Below are 24,559 nucleotides of genomic sequence, written 5' to 3' on the forward strand. Positions count from 1 at the left end.
GACTCTTCTTCCTGAGAACCACCTGTCCTCAGACATCCTGGTGAACTTCTATTGCTGCACCATCGAGAGCATCCTGACCAACTCCCTGAAGAGGGAGTAGAGGAAAGGGCTCATCACTGTGATGAGCCCTTTCCTCTACTCCCTCTTCACCCACGACTGCAGACCGGCTGATGGTTCCAACACCATCATTAAGTTTGCAGATGACACCACGGTGATTGGCCTCATCAGTGACAACGATGAGGCCGCCTACAGGGAGGAGGTGGATCGTCTGGCTGAGTGGTGCGACAGAAACAACCTGCTGCTTAACACCGAGAAGACCAAGGAGCTCATCGTGGACTACAGGAGGAATGCTGACCCACATCCACCCATCCACATTAAGGGGACGGCTGTGGAGCGTGTGAGCAGCTTCAAGTTCCTGGGAGTCCACATCTCCGAGGATCTCACGTGGACGACCACCTGCTCCAAGCTGGTCAAGAAGGCTCACCAAGGACTCTTCTTCCTGAGAACCACCTGTCCTCAGACATCCTGGTGAACTTCTATCGCTGCACCATCGAGAGCATCCTGACCAACTGTATAACAGTCTGGTACGGGAACTGCTCTGCCTCGGACCGGAAGGCGTTGCAGAGGGTCGTGAAAACTGCCCAGCGCATCGCCGGAGCACCACTTCCTGCCATAAAAGACATCTACAGGAAGCGGTGTCTGAAAAGGGCTGGGAAAATCATCAAAGACCCCAGTCACCCATCACATGGACTCTTCACCCTCCTGCCCTCTGGGAGCTCCGGACTTAGACCACCAGGTACCGGAACAGCTTCTTCCCCACAGCTGTCAGACTCCTGAACTCTGCCTCCTGACATCTGACCCACGTTAACACATGTACTGAACATACACCCATAACCACCTACACTTTATATAGCCTCTGTAGAAAGTAGCCACATATTTCACTGATCTTAACTGCACTACTGTATAATTCTGTATAAACAATCATTCTGTACAATATAATTATAATTCTACAACTGTTTATAACTTGCATATTTCTGTTTAGTTTCATATTTATATCCTGTTCATAGCCTGTACATACTTATAGTTATAGCATATTCATAACATACCTTCATACCGTGTACATTATAACATACCATAATAGACCCATTTTTGTACCCTCATACCTATAACAGACCCATTTCTGTAATATATCTATATACCTATATTATTGCTAATATATATTTTGTAATATATCTATATCATGGCTAAAGCACTTCTGGATGGATGCAAACTGCATTTCGTTGCCTTGTACTTGTGACATGTGCAATGACAATAAAGTTGAATTCTATTCTATTCGATTCAAAGCAAAAAAAAAAGCAACGGAATTAACAAACAATCCTGACTAATGACCAAAAAGTACAAACTGAAATAATAATGAACTCAATAGGACTGTTTTTTTATTATTGTTGTTATTTTGGAAATTGTACATTGTATATCATTTTATTTTCACTTTTCTACCAAAATAATAACTATTGCCGCTTATTTTGAGTGATCATTGAGTGCATGTCCTTACATTAAAACCAAAGGAATCTCAGAGCTTAGCTTTAGCAGTGTTATCTATCTGAAAATCAGGACTGGACTGATACCACAGCAGCTCTACTTTACACTGACTGCAGCAGAGTTAACAGTGCGTAATTTTCTTGATAATGTAGACGTCTAAACCCAAACAAATTCTTGTTTGCTGCATTTGAGGCCATCAAATCACAAACTCGAACAAACAAAACAAACAGAAAAGAGAATGTAGTTGTCACTGGGTTTTATTGAAATCCTATTTCTCATTTTTTCCTTCGACGTCTCCTTTCTGATTTTTTTCTCCCTGAGGGGTGAAACACACGATGCAGAGAGACAAAGTAAAGTGCTCATGAGAGGAAGAAGAAACTTTGATTGCACTGAGGGAAAGTCAGAGCACTTTGTCATTATCTTGTCTTTGGTGCTATGATTATACCCCACACTTTTCTCTTTGCTGTTTAGTCACAGACACACGCTGGTTCTCTGCACAAGTGTATATTTAAGTACAACACACTGTTGATCCAGAGATGTACATCAGCGCACACGTTCTACATATACAGTAAACACATATCACTGCACACATGTATGGCCTCCGGGTTCATTTCATTCTCTCGTGTCACTGCGCCGTCTGCTTAATTTAACTCTTTGTTGCATTTTAACCCTGGAAAGTAAAACAGACGTCTGTATTACGAGGCCACGAGCACGTATCCAGAGAGGAAGATAAATAACAAAGTAAATATGAGTAAAACTTTTTCAAGGCTCACGTTTTAACAGTCACAGCAATGCATTATTAGTCATTAACTTCTGAATCCATTCAGATTAAATGTTGATAAATCCAATAGCTACGTTTTTAAAAAATCAGGGATATACTCTCCGCTTTCACTCTGTTAAGCAGTCAGTGGTTCTTCCACAGACCGACAAACTAAATCGACACTCTCCCTTGTGTGTTTCATTTTTCCTCGTCAGGTAAAAACAAATCAGCTGGCAGAGCAGCATAAAACCCTTGCACATCCAAAGAGTTTACAGTATAACATTCTTCACATGAACTTTAAAACGTTGGGCTGACATCAGAGATACAGTGTAAAGACTATTCTCTGTCCTTGTGGGTTAGCTTTCACCTGTGAAGGAGGTCTGTCTCCGGGCTCAGGTTGCCGGTTTAACGTTACCGTGGGATAGGGACGGCCGGCCTTACCCAGGTGTCGGATATCCTGGAGTTTAAAGCATGAAATGACCATGCTGCAGAGTTCACTAACCTCCTGTCCTCCTGTCACATGCATGCATGAGAAGGATTCGGTGCCTACCCCCAGAGTTACAACACTGTTAGGGTTGAAAAGCTACAGATCGTCACAAGACACTAAAGACTCCATAAAAACCTCTGCCAGTTAAATTCTTATGATGGTCTGTTAACAGCCCCCTCAGTGAAGGCGAGGCCTCCAGGCTCCACTGCTGCTTTTACAGATAAACATCCAGGGCTGTGTGTCAAACTGTAGCCTCTAATGAAACATCTGTGACTGGCTGCTGCTCAGGGTGGTGTTTTGGGGATTCCCAGATTATTTTTACTTTATTAGCAGTACTTTTAACTGCTACTGCGAATGTGTTAAGAAGTGAACCCTGCAGCAAGTAGTATCATAGCGAGCATGTATCTGTGTGTGTTTGCATGTTTACTTGACCTTGATGGCACCTGGCAGGAAAGCTCAGTGCTTCTAGCCCCTGGCATGAACACTGTCTCCATTCATGGCCTTCCCACACTGCCCTTATGCAACAGCGTCAGCACAAAAATCATGAATCAGTAGATTCACAGATTTAAAGCTGTAGCTTAGAAAGGCTGCTTTTGTGATGCTCAGTATTTAAACATTGCACCAGCCATGTTTGAGATAAAACACAGAGCAGTCGAGTTCAGGCATCTGTGGTAAGTACGTGCAGTTTGTTAACTGAATATGAGGCTGGCAGGCAGATTGGCATGACATCAGTAAATATGTCAGTATCATCAGGACCCAGTGTATGTGAGTTAGTTAACTGATCGTATCCAGCTAGTAGGATACAAGGTCGAGAGGTTCTTGTTCTCAGTTTGCCACTGAAATCCTCTGAATCTGCACAACAGAGTCACAGAGTTCAAAGTTAGACTCACAGAATATCACTGACGGTGGGAAACATGCCTCATATAAATGTTTTACATTTCCCTGAGAGCTGTTGACTTGAAGTTGCTGTTGTAGCTCAACACTTTACTGAAGAAGGTAATAACCACGACCACAGCTTTCCATAAAACATCAAAGCGGGACAAGAGCATCAAAAACAAACTCATTTTAGACTGATCTGATTTTCCAGTTTCAGTGTAGCAGAGACAGAGAGGGCTGAAATGTATTTCAAATGTATCCAGTTACACTGTAACAGTCACACTTGCTACTTTGAATGAAGCTGCTGTCAGCAGCTACACCCGAGTGCTGTCTGTGTATAAAAGCCAGCAAGACTCAACAAATTTGGCATTACAAACATTCTTGCTTTACAATCAATTATTTAACATTAAGCTTATTATTTTCTGCAGCATTTGCTTACTCCTCCTTCAGAGCAGCTCAGTAGACAGCTGTGCTCTTTTTCTAGGTATGAATGTATGAGGAAGGAATATGAAGCAGAGTGCTTCAGAAAAAGAGTGTGTGTTCTCAGTTATCCCACTGGAAAAATACAGGTACAGAAAAACTTCCTCAGATCCAGTCGGTGTCTCCGTGGCTGCAGGCGGTTATTGTGTCATGATGATTGGCCCAGTTTCTCCTCAGCAGCTACTGGACTTCTCATAAATGACATAGTGGAAAAGTCCATGTACTGCTGGTCTTATTGGAAAGGATGAATCTGCCTCATAAAGCTTTCATAGCAGAGCCTTGTTACCTTTCATGCAGCGACCCGTTAAGCTCTATGGTTGCAAATCAGGTGCTATTTGGTACAGTTGTGGCACACTGGCAGCTTTATGCCTGCCTGCTTTATGAATGCCAGCCTGTGCGCACAGACACAGACTGCCTTTAGTGCTCAGTGTGTGTGACAGAGAGGTGCTTTGATGAATCCTGTTGATCTTTGTTTGGCTGTCTTCACAGCTGGCGAGCAGAGAGAGAAGCTAACTCAGCGACCCGAGACGGGGAGCGCAGACGGATGAATTTTTAGGAGACAAAACGGAAACGGCATTCTTATGATAATAAGCAGCATCGAGCTAAAGACAGGATACGTGCTGCTGCTGCACTTCACCCTCTCGACACTGGACTTTCTTCTTTTCACACACCCACTGTAAAGTCTTCAGAAACACAAGGCATACACAGAATAAATCGGACGGTTAAATGTACACAGGAGTAATGACTGTTGCAGCGTCTAAATTGCAATAAGGAGCAGAATCTTAGCTTCATGAATGAACAGTGCCTCTCTAAACAAAGGGAGGTATAAATCAAATGCATTAGTTTCTCTCTTTCAGCACCTTAGGGGTCACCACAGTGGAGCGTCTGGCTCCCCACCATCACCCACCCATAGCCTCTATATTCATGTGGTCTACTTCTTCTGCACGTGTCCAAACCGTCTCAACCTTGCTGCTCTAACTGTGTCTCCAAAGCACTCAGCCTGAGCCGTCCTCATGCACTTGTTTCTAATCCTGTCCGTTGTCGTCACTCCCAATGACAGTCTGTCCATTTCCAGCCTTTTGTTATGTCTCACTACTGTCTCATGAATCTCCCCTTTCACTTTTGCTGCTGTGCTTCTGTCACATATTTTTCACCTCTCTTATGCGTCCATTGCTTCACACGGTTGACCTCAGGTATTTAAACTCATCCACCTCCACTACCTGTACTCCATGCAGCTGTCACACTGTCGTCTTCTCGTTCACACACATGTATTCTGCCCTGCTTCTGATGACCTTCATCCCTCTGCTCTCCAAAGCATACCTCAACACACCAGGTTGTCTTCTATCTGTTCATAGTCTGCAGACACTCCCATCTGATCTCATCTGTCAGCCATTGCAAAGAATTAGAGCTGATTGCTGATGTGATCCCATCCCTACCTTAAACAGATCTGTTCACACACTCATATATGTGCTGCACCAGCCACTCCTGATTCCTTCAGCACCACAGTTCCTCTCCAGGCATGCTATCATATGCTTTCTCTGTGCTGCTGTCCTGACCTTTTCTGTGCTTCTCCATCAACACTCTCAAAGCAAACATTGCATCTGTAGTGCTCCTTCTTGGCATGGCTATACCGCTGCTCACTGATTATCAGCCCGCCAAGAACTCTTTCACATATTTTCTTGGTATGGCTCATCAGCTTTATCTCTCTGTAGTTACTACAGCTCTACACATCATCATTGTTCTTGAAAATTGGCACTTTGTCTCCATTCCTCAAGCATTTTTTCATCCTCCTAGATTGTGTTAAAAAAAAGTCCGCTGTATGTCATCAGGACCAACCACCTTTCCACTCTTCATCCTCACGTTGTCCTTACTCATCCTCTGCACTTCCTGATTCACTAACTGCCATCCATCTGTCTCTCTCTCTTATTTTCTTTCATCACAAACCCCTCAACACACTCCCTTCAATCATTAGTACATTTCCTTTCTAACTTAGTCTGTCAGTCTAGCCAATAAAGTCCATTTCCCCTTCTGTTGGCACCGTTGTAGACCAGTTTGAGTCCATCTCCTAAGCTCCTAGCCTCCCCCTTATTTACCCTGGACAACTGCACGCACAGTATATCTACTCTCCTTTTATCAGCCAGCTCTCTTTGCCAGTCAAGTCATAGTCTTTCCTTCTCACTCGCTGCATCCTTGTCCATTTTGTTCTTTCCCTTAACCTTTTGGTCCTCAGCATTTAGCTTATTCTGAAGAAACATCCTCAGGTCATTACGTGAGACAAATTGTGAATTTCTTACTTTTGCACCATGAAAATTCATGACTCTAACTGGAACATTCAAGTGTATTTTTAGTCATCTTTAGCTACATAGTAAAAGTCTTTAAGTCCTAATCTGTACTAAAACTGTTTGATTAGTAACAGAAGATGATTTACTGTCAAAAATATGGTTGGTTCAATCTTTATTTTAGCTTTCAGAATATTTTACACTTGTCTTAACTTTGTTACAATACAGAAACACAGGTTATAGCACACGTATATAAAACTACTGCCAAGGCAGCCAATTAACAGTCTGATGAAGGCTCTGTCAGAGACTTTGGTCAAATCAAAGTGACCAAACTGATGTGGAGTAACCCTGAGACTTCCTGCGTCGCTGGCTTGCTTTGCTTTGTTGATACTTTAGCCTTGGGTCTACGTTTGTATGTAAGCTAGTTTACAGACTTTCACTGGAATATGTTTCTTCTGTCCTTTAGTGATCACTTCCTGGCTTCCTTCCTTTATCTCTTTCTTTGCTATCATCAGCAGATTAGGAGGAAGCTATTCATTACCACCGCTGCGACAAGCGGCTCAGCGCTGATACACAGATGATATTTCAAACTCATAACAACTTTCAGAGACAATAACACAGTCGTGGTGAGGAAATGAAGACTTGAAATATTGAAACACAGTCTCCATGTTGCCCTTTCATCACTTTCTCACACATTTTAACAACAAATGTGCAACAAGGAGAGGATGTGCATTTCCCATCATCTCGAACCCTCAGGATAAGGAAGTAAAGCCTTCCCTGTTTGCAGATACGCTGCTGACAATGACTTTCGTGGTGGGATTAAGGATTTCCAGCCCCCCGGTTTTCTCAAAGTTGTGATGGTGTTTGCCAGAGAGAAATAGGGACTAAACCTTCACTTCCATATCAGTGCATGGTGTCTGTAACACTAAGTAATTCATCATCTAGTATACCTGCACGCAGAAACTGCTGAGCTGGATGTTTGAGGCTCTTATTGGAAGAGATCAAACTGAATTAGCCATAAAATGTGTCGCGGCTAACTACTTTTATAGCTGTGGTTTTATGACATTTTATGACACTGGCTCTTATTTGGTGCCGTTTCACTAGCTTGTGTCCACAAAGTATCAGGGCAGAAATGGGCAAGCATATTTGCTAGTGCTATAGTCTGCTGTCCAATGGGAAAAGCTCGACATGGCCAGAGGTCAGTGACCTCCACCACATCTCATCTCCTCCTCCTGCTTTTCATCCCTGTCCTCACTCTTCATCAAAACCCCACAAGAGACTTCACAGGGCTGCCTAAAGATGAGATAAGTGGTAGAAAGTGATCCCAGAGAAAGAAGAGAGATGAGAGGAAAACTGAGGGCAAGCCTGAGAAGATCCCCTTGTCTCTTTTCCCGAGTTAAATACAGTTTAAACTGTGCTGAGATGGAGGGCTGCATGTCTGCTGCAACATTTGAGGGAATTATAGCCTGATGCTCCCACTTCTTCCTTTTCTTTAAGAGTTTCATCAACAAAGAGCTCTTATGCCTTAGTGGGCTTTGATGCTTTGGAGTTGATGACCATGACTGCAAAATGCATAAAAGAGCAAACAAGTGGAGACGCACAAAAGGAGCACTTCATCTTGACTGGAGACTTTCATTGTCCATCCTGAAAAAGCTCCACTTCCCTTTCCCAAAAGCAGGAGTAACTATGGGAATAAAGGACGCCCACTATTGCTTTAATTCTAATAAAGACAGCAACGTTTGAAAATACTCTTTTATCGTTGCCCAATGAAGAAAGATCTAGATATTACTTTTTCTCTGGTGGGAATAAAATATTGTGTCTTGTGCAAAAAAGCAAATCTTAGTTTAAAATAAATCATAGTTTTGTGCAGAGCTGTCTAATGTGACAGGAAGTTATTTTTTGGTCAGGGAGAGCAAGGATTGCATGTGTTTTATTTATTTATTTTTACTACACAAAATTACATTTGACTGCAAAATATCGTAAGTGCTGGGCAACCGTGTTTTTGTATAGGGATATAACCAAAATACAACCAATTGGCAATGTTTTACACCGAGGCCCAGTCAGTGTGAGTCAGTGTGCTTCTTATAACTGAGACACTACTGTGCAAACAATTGTCAGGAGACAGGTTGGACCACCAGGTGACTCACAGTATGAAACTGCTTTGCAAACCTGTCCACATCATTTTTGTGGACAGGTTTGTATTTGTATTTAAATGTAGAGTATTTTTGTGAGATATACTTAAATGAACTGAGCACTAGATAAGTGAACAGAAAGATAGTGAGAAAAAACGATTGTAAGTACTTTATTTTTTGGTTTAGTTCAAGAAGTGTATTTTATAGATGTCTTATCTGACTTATGGGGGGCAGCACGGTGGCATGAAGGTCCCTGGGTCCGACTCCCCCATGTAGCCGGGGCCTTTCTGTACTCCAGCTTCCTCCCACAGTCCAAAGACATGCAGTTAGTAGGGTTGGGTTAAATGATTATAATTGCCCGTCGGTGTGACTGTCTGTTGTGTTTGCCCTGCGATAGACTGGTCGCCTGCCCAGGGTGTACCGCGCCTCTCGCCCCAGCTGGGATCGTTGTAGACTTGTTAGCTACGGGATAACAGGAGCACATCGTGCAATCCCCTACTGTAAAAGCTTTCCCCATGATGCCGTAGCAAGCTGTGCGTGTGATGAACTGCAAACTTGGAGACCTGTTTTGAAAGCTGGCGTCCAAGAGAATCACATGCAAACCTCTTTAGTCAAAGCTGTGTTCGTGTACAGACTCCCTGTTAGCCCCAGTGTTGTTTCATTACTTCATGTCAGCATCTCTCCCACCCTCTCAGCCCCTGACAGTGTATCACTGAAAGGCCATGGCTGTGTGGAGTGGGACAGAGTGGTAAGGCTGCAGGCCACAGTAAAATCAATTTAGATACTGTGAGGAACCCAGAGCACTGCCCTACAGGGGAATGTAGACCCAGAGGAAAAATAATCAAGAGGCACGAGCAAACATTCCCGCCCCTAAAATGCAAAACTTCCATACTGCTCTTACTCTTCTCATTTCTTTCTGTAACCTCATCCTTTCTCTCCTGCCACGGTCGGCTTCACCACAGGCATCACTGGGACGGTGAAATATGCCTCCGATAAATGATTACCGACTGGAGCCACTCATACCGAACTCGCAGGATCTGTAATATTCTCCAATATCATTATTTTCCTCCACACCCATGGACTAATCTCTATCACAGTCTGTGGAATGACTCAAATAAGGCAAAAAGATAGAGTGAATAAAGAGATGAGTATGATAATAAAGCCTAAGATTGATAACTCGCAATCTAACTGCCTGTCTTTTCCATATCCGTCCTCATGCCCTCTTTCTGATTCATTTCAGTTGTAGAGTGCTCGGCTTTTTCTCACTGCCGTGTTAGTGACCAAGAGCACTAAAACATCTTTAAGTTTCAGAACAAATGTGTGAAATAATATTTTATTATTCTGCTACAATAACTAGTGTAGTGAGTTAAATATGAATGTTGGTGACTAATACGGTATGTTCCCTTTCTTGGGAAAGGTTTAGTTCAATTATTGTCAACAAAAATCCCACAATTGTCACATTTTGCTACATTTGTTACAAACGACTTGCGCAGAGTTTAGCTAATGATGAAGTGTTGTTGGGTTTAATTATTGGATTCCTTATCAGATCAACTGGTAATAAAACCAGTAGGCAGTTCATTTTGTTTGTTTTGTTCATCCCTTCACACAGATTACAGCCGGGCTTTCACTGGGACATACTCGTCCAAACTAGTAACATGGGAATTGGAGCTTTTCATTTAGCCAATGAGTTTTTCTTCTTTAAGCTTGTGGTTAGCTGAACCCAATCAATCACAGCTGAAAAAGAAAGATTTATTTTTTACATCAGCCTAAAGAGGGTTCATTGGTTTATCTGGTAATTATCCTGAAAGTTGGCTAACCACCCAGTTTGAGCTGGGAACCAGTGTTTGTTCAGGGACCTTTATTGCACATCACACATTGTTTACTCTGGATTCTTTTCAACTCTGTGCTGTAAACTACATAATTAAAGTAAAACTGACTGTTCACATCTTGTGCTGTACTTACCCTCCTGAAGCCTTTTATTTGAATTTCACAGTAGTCGCTCTCTCTCTCTCTCTCTCTCTCTCTCTCTCTCTCTCTCTCTCTCTCTCTCTCTCTCTCTCTCTCTCTCTCTCTCTCTCTCTCTCTCAGACGGAGTTATCAGGAGCTGCTGTCCTCCACCAGGCCAGGAGGGATCAGGTAGTCGATGCCTGTCGGGTCTACAGTGCATCGAGTCGTAAGCGGAGAGTCCTGACACCCGGAGACCTCAAACACCTCGTGGTGGATGAAGACCATGAGCTTATCTACTGCTATGTCCCCAAGGTGGCCTGTACCAACTGGAAACGTGTCATGATGGTGCTTACAGGCCGGGGCAAGTACAGGTGAGTTTGGTACTGTACAGAGAGGAAGGAAAATAAGTGCTTCTGTTGTTCTTCACTGTCTCGTGCCTCTCTCACGCAGTGACCCAATGGAAATTCCTTCCAATGAAGCCCACGTTCCCTCCAACCTTAAGACACTGAATCAGTACAGCATTGCCGAGATCAATCACCGCCTCAAGAACTACCTCAAGTTCCTTTTTGTTCGTGAGCCCTTCGAGAGGCTGGTTTCTGCATATCGCAACAAGTTCACCCTCAAGTACAACTCATCCTTCCACAAGCGCTTTGGCACCCGAATCATCCGCCGCTACCGCAAGAACGCCACGCAGGATGCCCTGCTCAACGGGGCTGATGTCAAATTCAAAGAGTTCATTGAGTATCTGGTGGACCCGGCCACACAGCGGGACGGACTCAACGAGCACTGGCAGACTGTGTACCAGCTCTGTCACCCGTGTCACATCCACTATGACATGGTGGGCAAGTATGAGACACTGGAGGAGGATGCAAACTACCTGTTGCAGCTGGTGGGTGTAGGTGACTCCCTGCGCTTCCCGACCTACGCCAAGTCCACTCGTACCACGGATGCTATGACGGCTCAGTTCTTCAGCAATATCAGCACTCAGCAGCAGATCCAGCTCTACCAGCTTTACAAGTTAGACTTCCTCATGTTCAACTACTCCATACCCAGCTACCTGAGGTTGGAGTAATGGTGGACAGAGATGGGACTCTGAGAGCGGCTGATTCGGTCAAACAGATAAAAGGAAATGAGCGGAGGGCAGAATTTTATGGGAACAAACTTGATTTAAAAAACTGTAAAATTGATGTGTAAACAGGTGCCGGAGGTGTGTGAGTTTCTGGGAATAATTCAGAGGATGTTCAGTCAGCACCAACTGGACAGGGATGTGGGCTAAATGGACTAGACGCATGCAAAGACTGAAATGTGTGGGTGAAGCAGGTCTTCATGGTTGTTATCCTCAGAGGATGGACTGGATGAGGGATTCTCCTGATGTTGTTCCCTACACGTTTAAGCAAACTGCTGACAAATTAGGCTGCTTCAGATTCTGCAAAGCAAACAGCGTCCTCGCACGTGCCCTGACCCCAAAGCATTATGGGAGCTAAGTTTGTCTCCTCCTCCTTCTGATCAATATAGAAACTCCGCCAAATTGTAAGGCACACTTCACATCTTCCACCGAGCTCTCGGCGTGGCGAGCCAGTACCCATCATGCTTGCTCTCATTAGATTCATACAGCTGAGAGGGAAACTGCCTCATCACCACCTCGAGGATTACTGCAGCTGATGGCTGCGGTTCCACTCTCAAGACCTCCACATTAGTAGTGTGGCGGTGCAGCCGACAGCTCGCTGTCACTGGTTTCTAGCATTAGTTTGTCGGCCCTTCTGCCACAGCAGTGAAGTGCTTACGTATCATTGCCTGTAACACCAAGCATCCTTAATACTTTGAGCTACAGAACGTGTCTGGACAGGTACAGGATTCGCTCAGTGGGCGCACCGGCCTGCCTCTAACCTACAAGACGAGAGACGGCCTGTGTGGCTGTTAAAGGGTTAAAGGCGCTGAGTCTCATTACCGCCATGCCCTGCATAGAGGAGCTTCGTGGACGTGCCCCTGCTCCAGCAACCAAATCTGTTTTTCACTAAATGATCCTCTTTTCTCGTCTTCATGCTTTATTTGTTTTTATTGTCTTATGAATCACTGCTGCGAGCAGCAATGAAAAGATTATTTAATTTGCTTTGTTGTTGAAACTAAGATGGAAAGAATTTAATATTTTATTTTCTTGGGCTGAAAAACATTTAGGACACTTTAGAGAAGTTCAAACTTTTTCATTTCTTGTGGTACATTTTTGGCCCTTGGCTTTGTCTTTCTGTGCTTCACATCATTCAAAATTTATGTTTTTTTACATTTCTATTGTCAGACGTTTGGTGCCAAAATGGCTGAGGGCCTCAGAGACCCACAGTCACTGTTAAGTGCACATCTTTGCCATTTAGGACATCCCAAAGAAGACACGTCAACAATCAACATAACAGAGAAAGGATCCTGTGGTGTGATTAATGTTGTGTAATGTCAATAACTACACAGGAGGGAGGATGGGCTGCCCGTCACACACTATAGTGACAGAGGGAGTCGTTTTGTGTTTTACACCAGTTTGTACATTTTAATCCACTCCAGCTTCAAATTAATTTCACAGCGTTAGAATATTTAATTTATATAGCACCAAATCACAACAACAATCCCCTTAAGGTACTTTATATTGTGAGGTACAGACCTGAGAATAACAGAGAGAACAACAACTGCCTTTGAAGCACTGTGGCGACAGTGGGAAGGAAAAACTCCCTTTTAACAGGAAGAACCCTCCAGCAGAAGCAGGCTCAGGGAGGTCAGCAGATCTGTGTGAGGGGGCATTGTGGTTAATATAGTCAATTTAATTCAATTCAGGATAATTCCATGTTTTCGTATCGCACCAAATAACAACAACAACAATCGCCTCGAGGTGCTTTAGGTTGCAAAGTAAAGACCCTCAAAATGTGACGAGAGCGTTCCAGCGGTGATGACGTGGCGACAGTAGGGTTATCACAGCTCAGGCTTGATCACTGAGTTTGATCTCATCCTGAGAGATTAGCAAGACAAGCGTAAATATATATATAACACTACTGATTGTACTTCATTAAGGATTTTGATGGTTTTTGAGTCCCTAACTCTTTGGAGTTGCAGTATGATGTTTTCTTTCTGATAGAATAAATCCAGGTCCACTCTGCTTGAAAACTGTCTCATTATGACCCCTGGTTAGTCAGCACATCTAAATCAGATTGCACATACGCCTTTTCCCCCTCGGGCTGGATGTTGTAGCTGCAGATCCCTTCTTGTTGCTTTGGACTCATTGCTGGTGTCCGTTTGTGCACATGCCCGTGTCTGGAGGTTCGAGTCAAACAGCCTTAGTTTTCCTTTCTAACACCCACAGACATCTGGCTCTAATAAAGGAACGAGTCTACTGGGCTGGCTTGTCGCCCCGGTCCTCATCCTCCAGCAGAAACAATGGTTATATTCTCATCTGGGCCTCCTCCTGGGTCAGGCGCACACAAACACACTCACACAGACACACACCAGCACTGCTGCTGAGGTTATTGCCACGCAGCGTCTTACTCAGCAGTTATAGGGAAAGCCACGAGCAGGCAGAACCTCACACTGTCAGAGCTCAGTTTAAACGGCTCATTTTGCGCTCAGAATGAAAGACAAACAATGCACAAAGGACCTCTTAACCTGCAAACAAGCCATTACAGCGGCCTCTCTTCACACTCCGGTTTCTCTCCTCCTACATCGCTCCAGAAGTGGCCCCCTGGTTTAAAAACAAAACCAGAACAAAAAGGCTCAGTGTCAGTGATCAGTACTGTCCATGCAGGAAAACGCAGCCTGCTTAAGCAAACAGAGCCCACGGGGACTCCTGCAGCCCTGAGACGCTGTCTCAGTCTCTCAGTTACAAACAAGCAGCAACATTTAAAGTTATTTTTCCTCCATAGCTGTGTCTATATTGAGGACTAGCTAGTGGGTATATTTATGTTGTTTCTGAACGACGTCTGCTTTTAGACTGAACTACACATTTGCTGTCTTCTAACAGCAGTTTTCCTCTTGAGGATGAGTAGATGATGTTATTTTTCTGCTTTACTTGTATTTTTATTTTATTGTATTGACACCCAGATTTTGTAAATACAAGAAAGAATCGTTTCAGAAGCAGGAAAATTGTGTTTGAAGTGAAATTTCCTGTAAATTTGATGGTAGAAAGTTCAAATGGAATCCTGACTCAGTTCTGTGCTTTGGAGTGGGTGTCAGTGTGCCTGGCTCATGATACACACAGTGTAAAAGATGGACATATCTAATATAATCTGACGTATTTGTTAGTGACATTCAGCTATGCAGGCTGGAGCTGAGCATTTCTGTCATTCTGAGTGAAAACAGGAGACACGGTGCAGCGCCTGGCCTTGGATTGGACTCTTTGTCAGTGATGATGTCAACAGATTAAGTCTTTTAGTGTAAATACACTTATTTGTTCAGGTCATTTATTTGTTTTTTACTTTCAGAGTTCAGATTGTTAACATGCTAAAAAAGAGCTGATTATAAAGGTAGAAGATACAATTTAAGTGGGTGAGCACGCTGCTAGTTTGGCTAATGACCTAACCCTCGTCACCTGTTTCCACCCAAACGCTGCAAGCTCTCAGTCGGCTCACTCGCTCACTCACAGCAGTGGAGACACAAAGGTCGTTTCAGTCTCTCTCTCTGTGGGGACACTTTTCATCAGCAGAGACACCATATTTGAAAATAAGCATCATATCATCAGCACAGAAGGACAAAGCCAGGATGATTTCTTACATGCGTCCTCTGCCTGTGTCGTGTCAGACATATCTGAGTCCCAGCACAGGATATTTTTGTACAGTCCAAACATGATGTCATTCATTCTGCTGTTATTTTTTGAGCTGTGATATTTATGACTTACTTTGGTTGCCTCATACATACACACACAGACACACACACATTACTACTCTCATTTTTCTGTGCCTTTCATTCAGAGGCGACACAGAGACACAGTGAACATCCTGCAGTCACATTAGGACAGAAGGCGTACATCCTCAGTTATAACCTTACTCATACCTGCAATAAAGAAGTGACCCCATCAGGTATGACTTCAGCTTTATTTTTAGAAATCTGTGGGACGGACATGATCCTGAAAACTACAAACAAATGAGCGTTCGTCAGAAGTTGCTCAGTTTATTACAGCTTGGATTATTTGGAGTATTTTGTCCAACAAACTGGTAATACCGGTATCACCACAACAGGTTAGTGTTAAAGACACACAAGTCAGAGCAGTCAAAGGATGAAAAAGTTGTGGACATTTTATCCCCCACCAATTGCAAGCACTTGGATGTTGTTCGCAGTCGCTATAAAATCGACTCTCTCAGTGTTGTAGGCCTCTAAGTGAGCCGCTGGTTGCAAGAGAAACGTGGGTATTCCCTGACTGGTTGGAAAACAGTTGGAGTTTTTTTGACTTCACCCAGTGGCTGCCAGCAGCTTCCAGCAACCACTTGCCAACTGGTTGGGGAATACACATTTTCCCCTTGCAAACAGATGTTGCCAGATGGGTGCGACTGGTCTCTAGACTTAAACCACTTTATTTTTAGGTCAAACAGCAGCAGACTCAGCCAAAATATCTGTAACAATCCCAACAACTAGCAGCGCAGAATAGTATGAATATGTACAGCACAGATTAGTTATCCAACTAGCACCAGAACAAGCTAACATTCTGACAGCTGAAAACTTTGCTAAATATAACTGCACAAAATTAACTATCAAATGTAAATCTTTCTAAAGTGTTTATGAAGTATACAGGCCGAAAATGGTACCTACATAGTAAAGTCAGATTTCCAAAAAACGTAACCATCTTTTCCCAGTTATTGATCCTGTTTAAGATGCAAATAGTTAGCTTGGTTGTAACACTGTTACTCTTGCCAATAAATATTTAATAGCAATGACTCCAAAACTAACAACCCAAGTTATAATAAACTGAGATGGTGTTTATTATAAGTGATCTTATAATAAACAAGTTAGCCTGAGTAGGCCTGCCCTTCGCATGCTCAGCGACATCTAGGCACGTTTTCAAATCAGTTAGCATTAGCATGGGCATGACCTGTCCAAGCAGGTTTCACGTGTCTCTGTGTCGCCCTGACGTTGTGTACGTCCTTCAGCAGAGGCCCCGCACGTCTCGTGGTTCCAGCTGCTTCCCGTGCTGCCAGGAGGCACGGATGTTGCGCTGTAATGTGTGGGTGACCTTTTAATTTAAACGATCAGTGTGTGATGCTGCGTTATTCCATATCATCAGCGTTTTCACCATGTGTGCTGTATCAAAGAGCTATGTGTCAGTGGAGTTTGTGCGCGTGTGTGCGCGCCACCACTGCTCCAGGAAGTCGAGACCCTCGTTCCAACATGTACCATTAATTTATTTATTTATTTCTAGATACTGCTTCCCTGCTCACGTTACCATGGCAACACACCCAAATTTTCTATATGTTGCTTTTCCTCGTGGGACAGCCTCTCGCTGTGCTCTTTTACTCTGTTCATTTTCAGGGGTACTTTCCAAAATCATGAATAATGAATAATGTACACTGTGTGGGAGAGTGGGGTGGATCCTACAGCAGCGTGACCCGTGGTTTATCCTGTTTTCACAATAAAATGACACTGAAATCCACTTTGTCTGTGACTCCTTCTGTCTTGTGTGGAACTCGTGTACGCTTCTATCTATGGGGTTGGTGGATTCTCTAGCTCCTAACTAGTCTGGCCATTTTTATTGCCATGCTACTTCAGAAAGGCGATGTCTCTGTCGTGATGCACAAAGTAATTTACCACACTTGTCAATATGTTTTACTGTTATGGGCAATAGCTGACCATTCCAATCACAGGGCATCGAATACTGCTGCTCTGTCAGGTGGTGCTTGGATAGGATCAGAAATTTTAGAGAAAGTATGTCCCATCACAATAATCTATGCAGACAAGCTGTAACACGCTCATTGTGATTAAATCTGACTTTGAGTGTCCATATGGGACGGGTTTGCAGTAACAGACCTGTTACAATAGTGGAAACAGAGACGTCTTGTTGCCACTAGGTCATCTCACATTACACAGTTTCAGATGAAACGTGATTTGGATGTCAGTGAACTGAGAAGTGTTAGGCAGGTGACATTTTCTAACTATTTTACGAGTGTTGTCATTATTTCCTCCTCCAAGAACAGGAAACTACAATTCATACAAAGTCACCAAAATTAGAAGGAAAAAGTTTGATGAGTCTTAATTTTAATGGTAGGGTTGACTCTGTCAGTCCCCCGTTGAATGGGTGGTGTAATGGTGCACATGACCATCATAGCCAGCCTACCTGCGGACCTACATATCGATCCTTTTAGAGGAACTTTTTACAAACAGCTCTCCTTCAACGGCCAGTTATCCAAGACCATCCAGAAATTCTCAGAGCCACAGTATCACTGTGTCTAGGCAGGGTCCTGATTTACAGTCAAGCAGGTAACCCAAATGTCTGACCTTTGTTTCGTCTTGTAAATGGTAAATGGACTGGCTCTTATATAGCGTTTTTCTACTCAAAGTGCTTACGGACTATTGCAACAACACATCATCAGTAGAGTAAAACTAACCATGATGGCCTAAAACCAGCTCGCATTCCCTATTAATGCGTCAATTCTGCTACAAAACAACAGAAAAAGTCGACATCGAAGGATTAATACTCCATAGGTCAATTCAAATGAAGGTATTATTCTGTCAGTAAGTCAGCAAGTGTCTCTAATTGTGTAATTTTTCTAATGTGTTAACTGTTTAAATTTTGGACAGTGAATTGGCATCAGTTGTTATTGCAGAGCTAATGTGATGTAATTATTTATAGACAACAATCTGGATGACAAATCTGAACTGTGAAACCATTAAAACAGTTTGTCATGTAATGTGGCTCCAGCTTCCCGCCACCACATGGATATAAAATCACAATAAAAGACATTCGTGACCCGACATACACGACTCCTTAGCCTGCAAGTCTCTAGGTTCTCTAGCAGGCTCTGTCCAAACGACAAGCAATTAAATGCAATTTATACATATATAAAATGATTTTGCACACCTATGGTAGAGACAGTGCAGATATACAAGCTGGCGGGCAAGACTGAATAGTCTAAATGTTTTCTGGACCGTCTACTTTGCCAGGAAGAGGAATTAGAGGGAGCACATGGCATCTTTTATTCTGGATACTTGATGACACATTTCGCTTTGATGAAAAACTCTTAGCCGCTGTGCAAATCTGTCTTAGACAAGACGGTGATGATGTATCGCATTCTCAAGAAGCTACAGATGCAGAGCTAGCAGAATGATGCATGAGCCAAGACAATTGGCCAACCCACTCCTGAATATGACACCTCCTTACTTCCTCATGTGATAGTTGATGGATTAGACCAACTGAAGCCAAACTTCACCAACAGCAAACATCACTTGAGAAATTAAGAGATTGGTGTCCTTCTTGCAGAAGTTAGCAGAGTTATAAACATGGCATGCAGGCTATTAGCTAAACGAGTTAGCGGAGGCATTGTTTGGTTTTTTTTGGTTTTTTTCCTGTCCCATTTGGTTCTTTAGCCGTCAGAACTGTTGTCTGAAGACCAACAATGAGACCCAATGGATTTACTTGCCAAATGGATCACCACGGCCTTGCCGTATTGATCCATTTGATCGACCTTTGTTGCCCCACAGGACCCGGGGCAGCCCACCCGACCCCACCGCAGAGGAAACTGTACCCACCCTAACATTCAATCATCTCCCAGACTGCACAAGACAGTAGACACCCAGGTTAAGTTTATTCTCCACCTCTCCTGTGACTCTCCCCCACCTGCAGAGTGGACTCCTCCAAGGATGGAACAACCTCCCTGTCAGTTGAAGAGCCCCCTAGTTAGGTCGATGCGCCAGAGGCCCCCTGCGCCAGGGCTGAGCGGAGGCATTGTTGAGTTGCACCCAAAGTAACAACATTTTCAAATAAAGTAATAGTTCCATAAAGATCAAAGCATGGCCTTATATATGATTTTACACTGAGATATTTGATGCTTTGCACATTTGAAGAGTAGATCCTGTAGTCTTTTCATTATCTCATTACAGTGGTCCCACATCGTTGGGTTTCAAACAGGCATCTGTGTTGTAGCTGACTTGGATGATTCGTTCCACAAGTGAAACCTAACTCAGGTGCAGGTGGAGGGTGGAGACACACACAGACACAAACAACCTACCATTGTGAGCCCGTCTCTCTTGATCGCGTTGTCGTCCTCAATAAACACGTGCTGGAGTGCTCTCCAGTCTGCCCATAAACATGTCCTCAAACCAAGACGTACGTTCTGCAAGGCCTCTGGCCACAGTTACACTCTCCGTCTCTTTACACACTCAGAAAAATAAAGTCATCATCAGACCAGCTAAAATGATGTGTATCCACACAAAAGAGCTCAGACTCTGTGGGGGCCAGACTGGGAAACCTGGCTGGTCCCAGTCTGGGCAGGAGCCCCTAGAACCATCGTAATATTTACTACTCCAAACAACCAGTGTCAATAATTGATCAACGTATTGATTGTGCCTTACAGACACATGGTTACAGCAGGCTGAATCCTTACATCAACACCCCGAGTCATGCAAACTGTCAGAATGCTTGAAGCACAGCCTGAGGAGGAGTGGCAGCAATCTGTCACTGTAACCACAGATTGGGGTGCTCAGCTGAAAGCCTGACTCCTTGTTCACCTTTACTGTAAAATCAAAACCAGTAAAAGAGTATTTCCTGAGAAACCTCTTCTGTCTCCCCATGTTTGGATAACATTTACAATAATAATCTTTCTTAAAGTGTTGTAATTATGTTTAAGGAAGAGATACCTCAAACTGATCTAAGGTTGGTATGTGTTCCTCTCACCTTAGAGCAGACCACACATAAGCTGGACAGGAAATGGCGTTGCGCTCATTTATATATTTCCGTTTGCTTGATGAACAAAAGCCCTCTGCTAAGCGAGGACGCCTTACTGCTTGTCACTGATGAAACGAAAACAGGAACAAAGCACGATTCAGTTTTAATCTTTAGTAACACGCTACGTATCACAGACTTTTAAGGTGGCGGTGATTAAGCCTTTACTTTCTAAGCAAACATCTGACTGTCTTAGCTAATTGTAGACTCATTTCTAACTTACCTTATATTTTAAAGAATCTTGGAAGAGTATTTGTCAGACAGCGAAGACAGTGAAGGTTACAAATGATCTTCTTATAGCCTTTGACAGTGCACTCATCGTGATGCTTGTCCTGCTAGACCTCAGTGCAACATTCAGTTCACAACACAATACAATGCTGTTACAGAGAACAGAACACAATGAGGCTATTAAAGGAACTTTGCTGCAGTGGTGTGAATCACATCTATCTGTTAGACTCCAGTTTGTGCGTGGAAATGCGTCTGTAACACAAAAGTTAGTCTCAGAGTTCTGCAGGATTCTCTGCTGGGACCAGTGCTTCCCCAGCATTATTAGAAAAACTTCACACATTTTCATTGCAATGCAAATGATACCAGCCTTTATATACCATAGTCACAGAGACTAGTCAGTGACCCCTTGTTGCTGGAGTAAAATCTGTGTGCTGACTGTTGCAGGGTGAAACTAGTCATATAGATCTCCCTTGTGATTGTTTGGGGTAATTGATGATAATTTGCATGAAAAACTCTCCAATTAGTCTGTGGAAGTAGTGAAAGTGATGCAAACAAGAAATAAAGTTAAAAGTTGGGCCTTGATGCTAAAACCAACACATTTCAAAAGGTGCAACTTTTACTTTGAGCCAAAGCGCTCTCCATTCACAGTGTCACTGCTCTTAATGAGCAGCTGAAGTGCTGGAAACCTGCAAGTGATCAAAGGAATCTCCAGCTGATTGTAAGTGTAACCAGTTTCAAACAGTGGTAGCAATCTCAACCAACCACTCGTCAACTGGTCAGGTAATACAGACTTTTCCACAGGGCCTCACAGTAAGCACACCTTATTGAAACTAGGATTTATCCCATGATATTGATGCTCAAAGAGTGGGTGTTACATTTATTCGGTTGTGGTATTTAGCAGAGTTTAGGTCTGCTTTTCTCAAAAATAAGTGAATAAATAAATAAGGCAAAGGCTCAAAAATTAGAGCAAAGTCCTACAATTCAAAAATATTCATAGGATGAAGATAAAAGTTTGCATGGCTTCGTTAAAGAGAATAAAGTTGTTCAAAACAATTAACCCATTCTGAGTGGATGCAGTGAGAGACACTGGGAGTGTGTACTCCTACAGACAAAGTGTTGGTCTTTGCCTGACGAGCAACTTTCTTTACTGTTCTTCAGTTTTCCCCTTGCTCTTAAAGTACTTTTACTGTCGTGTAAGCATAACAATAATATCCTAAAATTGTGCATTTAAATGTTGCTCCTTGTTGACCTTACATACACTTTGCATAACAGCCGATCTACTCATTTAAATTCAGTTTTTATTTTTGTTTTTTGTTTTTAATTTTCTCTCAAACACCACTATACTAGCATCAACATGGAATTACAATAATTTGTAATTCCATGTAAAAGTCCTGTCTTAATGATGGGATTGTGATGCTGATAAATCCAATAACTTCACCAGTTTTTCTTTCTTGCTTTCAGCAGATTTACATAGCAGTCTCCCAGCCTTACAGCCATACATGATAAATACATACACAGCATGTTGTGAACACACGTGCACACTGCAGCCCTTCTTTTGTCAAACATGATGCTCTGCTGCCCATGTTTGTGATAACTCTCATGCCGCCGTTATTGCTAATTATGAAATCCCGGGTTTACTTATCAAGTTGATCATGTGATGATTAGCTTGACTGTCAATTTTAAAGTGAGTGAAGCCAGACACAAACATGTGTTTCCATTATCTGGAATGAGAAAAAATTATTCGTTATAAAGCCTGGATGTGAGTCAGACTGTCACTGAAGGGGCAACAGAAAGTGAGTGGGCAGTAAAGTTTGGTGAGAGCCAGGGCTCCAGAGACATGGAGACTGCTGGCTGTCAGAGTTCTCGAACAAGAGGAGAATCAAAAGTAAGTGCAGGGAAATACAAAAGCAACTTGAAAGCAGTTGAACAAGCTAGCACTGTGGCTGCTGTAATGACCTGGCAGAGAGTGGGTGGATAAGTTGCTCCTTCAGTACTGCAGAGGGGTGATTAGATGATGAAGTGCAAGTATGTCAGCCAGAAATCGAGCTGAAAGCAGTGAGAAGCCACACCTCTGAAAAGACCTGACAGACACACGTACATTAGGCTCACTCCAGAGGCAAAAGGAGACCACCAACCCCCTCAGAGACAGTGGGAGGCAGTCTGCAAAAGTTCAACCACAGCTCATAATGACAGAGTGCAGGACTCGAAGACACGAGTGCATTATCATACTCTAACTGTTTAGAGATTCATATTTTAAAGTCTTATGTGGATGGTTACAATAATGTAACAAGGTATCTGTAGAGTGCAGTCAAACTTTCTGACCTGGTGTCCAACCTGGGCAAGAGTCTTCAGCCTCATCAGCCAGTCACCAGTAACCAGTGCTGGTCTCTCTACACTTTCCAGCAATACTGAAAATAATGATGCAGGATGGCAGCAGGATGCCCCGACAACTTCTGGCCTGGAATTAAATGTGGCTGACAACCTAGAGTTTATTCCAAAGGTGCTAATCGAGTAGCCATTGAGAGCCTTCATTATGTGGGTAGACTGTCCACTCAGTGAGAGTTGTGTGAGCAACGTTTGGAGGCAGTGACAGAACAGCTACTAGGTCCTGGTTAGCTCTGTCTGTGATTGCTGGTTTGTGGATGAAAGGCTAACCTGTACAGTCCTACTTTTGAACTGTAGAGTTTGAGAAAGAACGCCGGTAGTGACATAAAGTATCAGATTTACCAGAAGACCTGCAGTCGAAGGGTGATGAAGTACTTCCTGGACATCTAGAGTACGCTGAGGGCTTATGAGAAAAAGAAGCAAGGATGGTTTGTCCTTTGTTTTGTCTTCCTCCCATTGCCCCCAACTGGTCTCCACAGATGCTGCCTGTCCCTGAGCCTGGTTCTGCTGGAGGTTTCTTCCTGTTAAAAGGGAGTTTTTCCTTCCCACTGTCGCCAAATGCTTGCTCATGGGGGGTTGTTTGATAGGGATGATCTCTGTAGAGTCTTTATCTTACAATATAAAATGCATTGAGGTTGTGATTTGGCGCTATATAAATACAACAGAATTGAATTCAACTATGATAAGTACATGGAGTATGTTTTTTTTATGTGATAATAATGGTTTAGATTTATATAGCGCTTTTCAAGGCACCCAAAGCGCTTTACAATGCCACTATTCATTCACTCTCACATTCACACACTGGTGGAGGCAGCTACGGTTGTAGCCACAGCTGCCCTGGGGCAGACTGACAGAAGCGAGGCTGCCATATCGCGCCATCGGCCCCTCTGGCCAACACCAGTAGGCAAGTAGGGTAAAGTGTCTTGCCCAAGGACACAACGACCAGGACAGAGAGCCCGGGAATCGAACCGGCGACCTTCCGGTTACAGATACGCTTCCCAACCCCTTGAGCCACGGTCGCCCTTAACTACTGATATGAGCCCTTAACTACTTTTGACATTTTTCTCTTACTGTAATTAAATGATCCTTTCTGATAGGCTAACACAGCTGACTGGTTAATGCCAATCTAATATTACACAGTCCGGCCTTGGACAGTAGCTCATATTGTTACTGCCTCCGATGCTCCTGCTGTTTCTTACTCCTTCTCATTAGAGCTGCAGCAGCTGTGTTTGTATCTCAGCCTGCATCACTGCAGAGACCATCATCTTTTTCATTACACCAACACTGTACTCTGCCACACTTTGTGGTTTCTTGTGTAAATATACAACCCACTGACTGACCTCTGACCTCTCTGTGCTTAGGGACCCCAGATCAAACTTAACTGTTTAACCTCCTCAGGCTCAGTGAAGAGTTTAAGAGAATCGTTGACCTAATGGCTGCATATTTAAACGCAGTTTATAATCTTTAATGCATCTTGAATGATTAAAAAACTGGGCGCAAAAGTTTTTATTTATTTGGATTTTCTCTAACTTGCACGGGGTGAAAAGTATT

The 24,559-nt window shown here is 43.3% G+C and overlaps 1 protein-coding gene across 2 annotated transcripts in view; it reads left to right on the top strand.

Moving 5' to 3' along the window:
* chst11 (carbohydrate (chondroitin 4) sulfotransferase 11) overlaps positions 1-17,110 on the top strand; it is a 101,759-nt gene extending 84,649 nt beyond the window's left edge. For both annotated transcript variants that reach the window (XM_085386172.1, XM_085386173.1), the window contains exons 3-4: positions 10,642-10,871; positions 10,951-17,110. In XM_085386172.1, coding sequence (XP_085242298.1) covers positions 10,642-10,871; positions 10,951-11,572 — 852 coding nt within the window. In that variant the 3' untranslated portion in view covers positions 11,573-17,110. The remainder of the gene's footprint in view (positions 1-10,641; positions 10,872-10,950) is intronic.
* Positions 17,111-24,559: the final 7,449 nt, after the last annotated feature.

Source organism: Rhamphochromis longiceps, linkage group LG17 (genome assembly GCF_057381845.1).
Source record: "Rhamphochromis longiceps isolate RC_006_pf linkage group LG17, R_longiceps_female_GT1.1, whole genome shotgun sequence".
NCBI lineage: Eukaryota > Metazoa > Chordata > Actinopteri > Cichliformes > Cichlidae > Rhamphochromis > Rhamphochromis longiceps.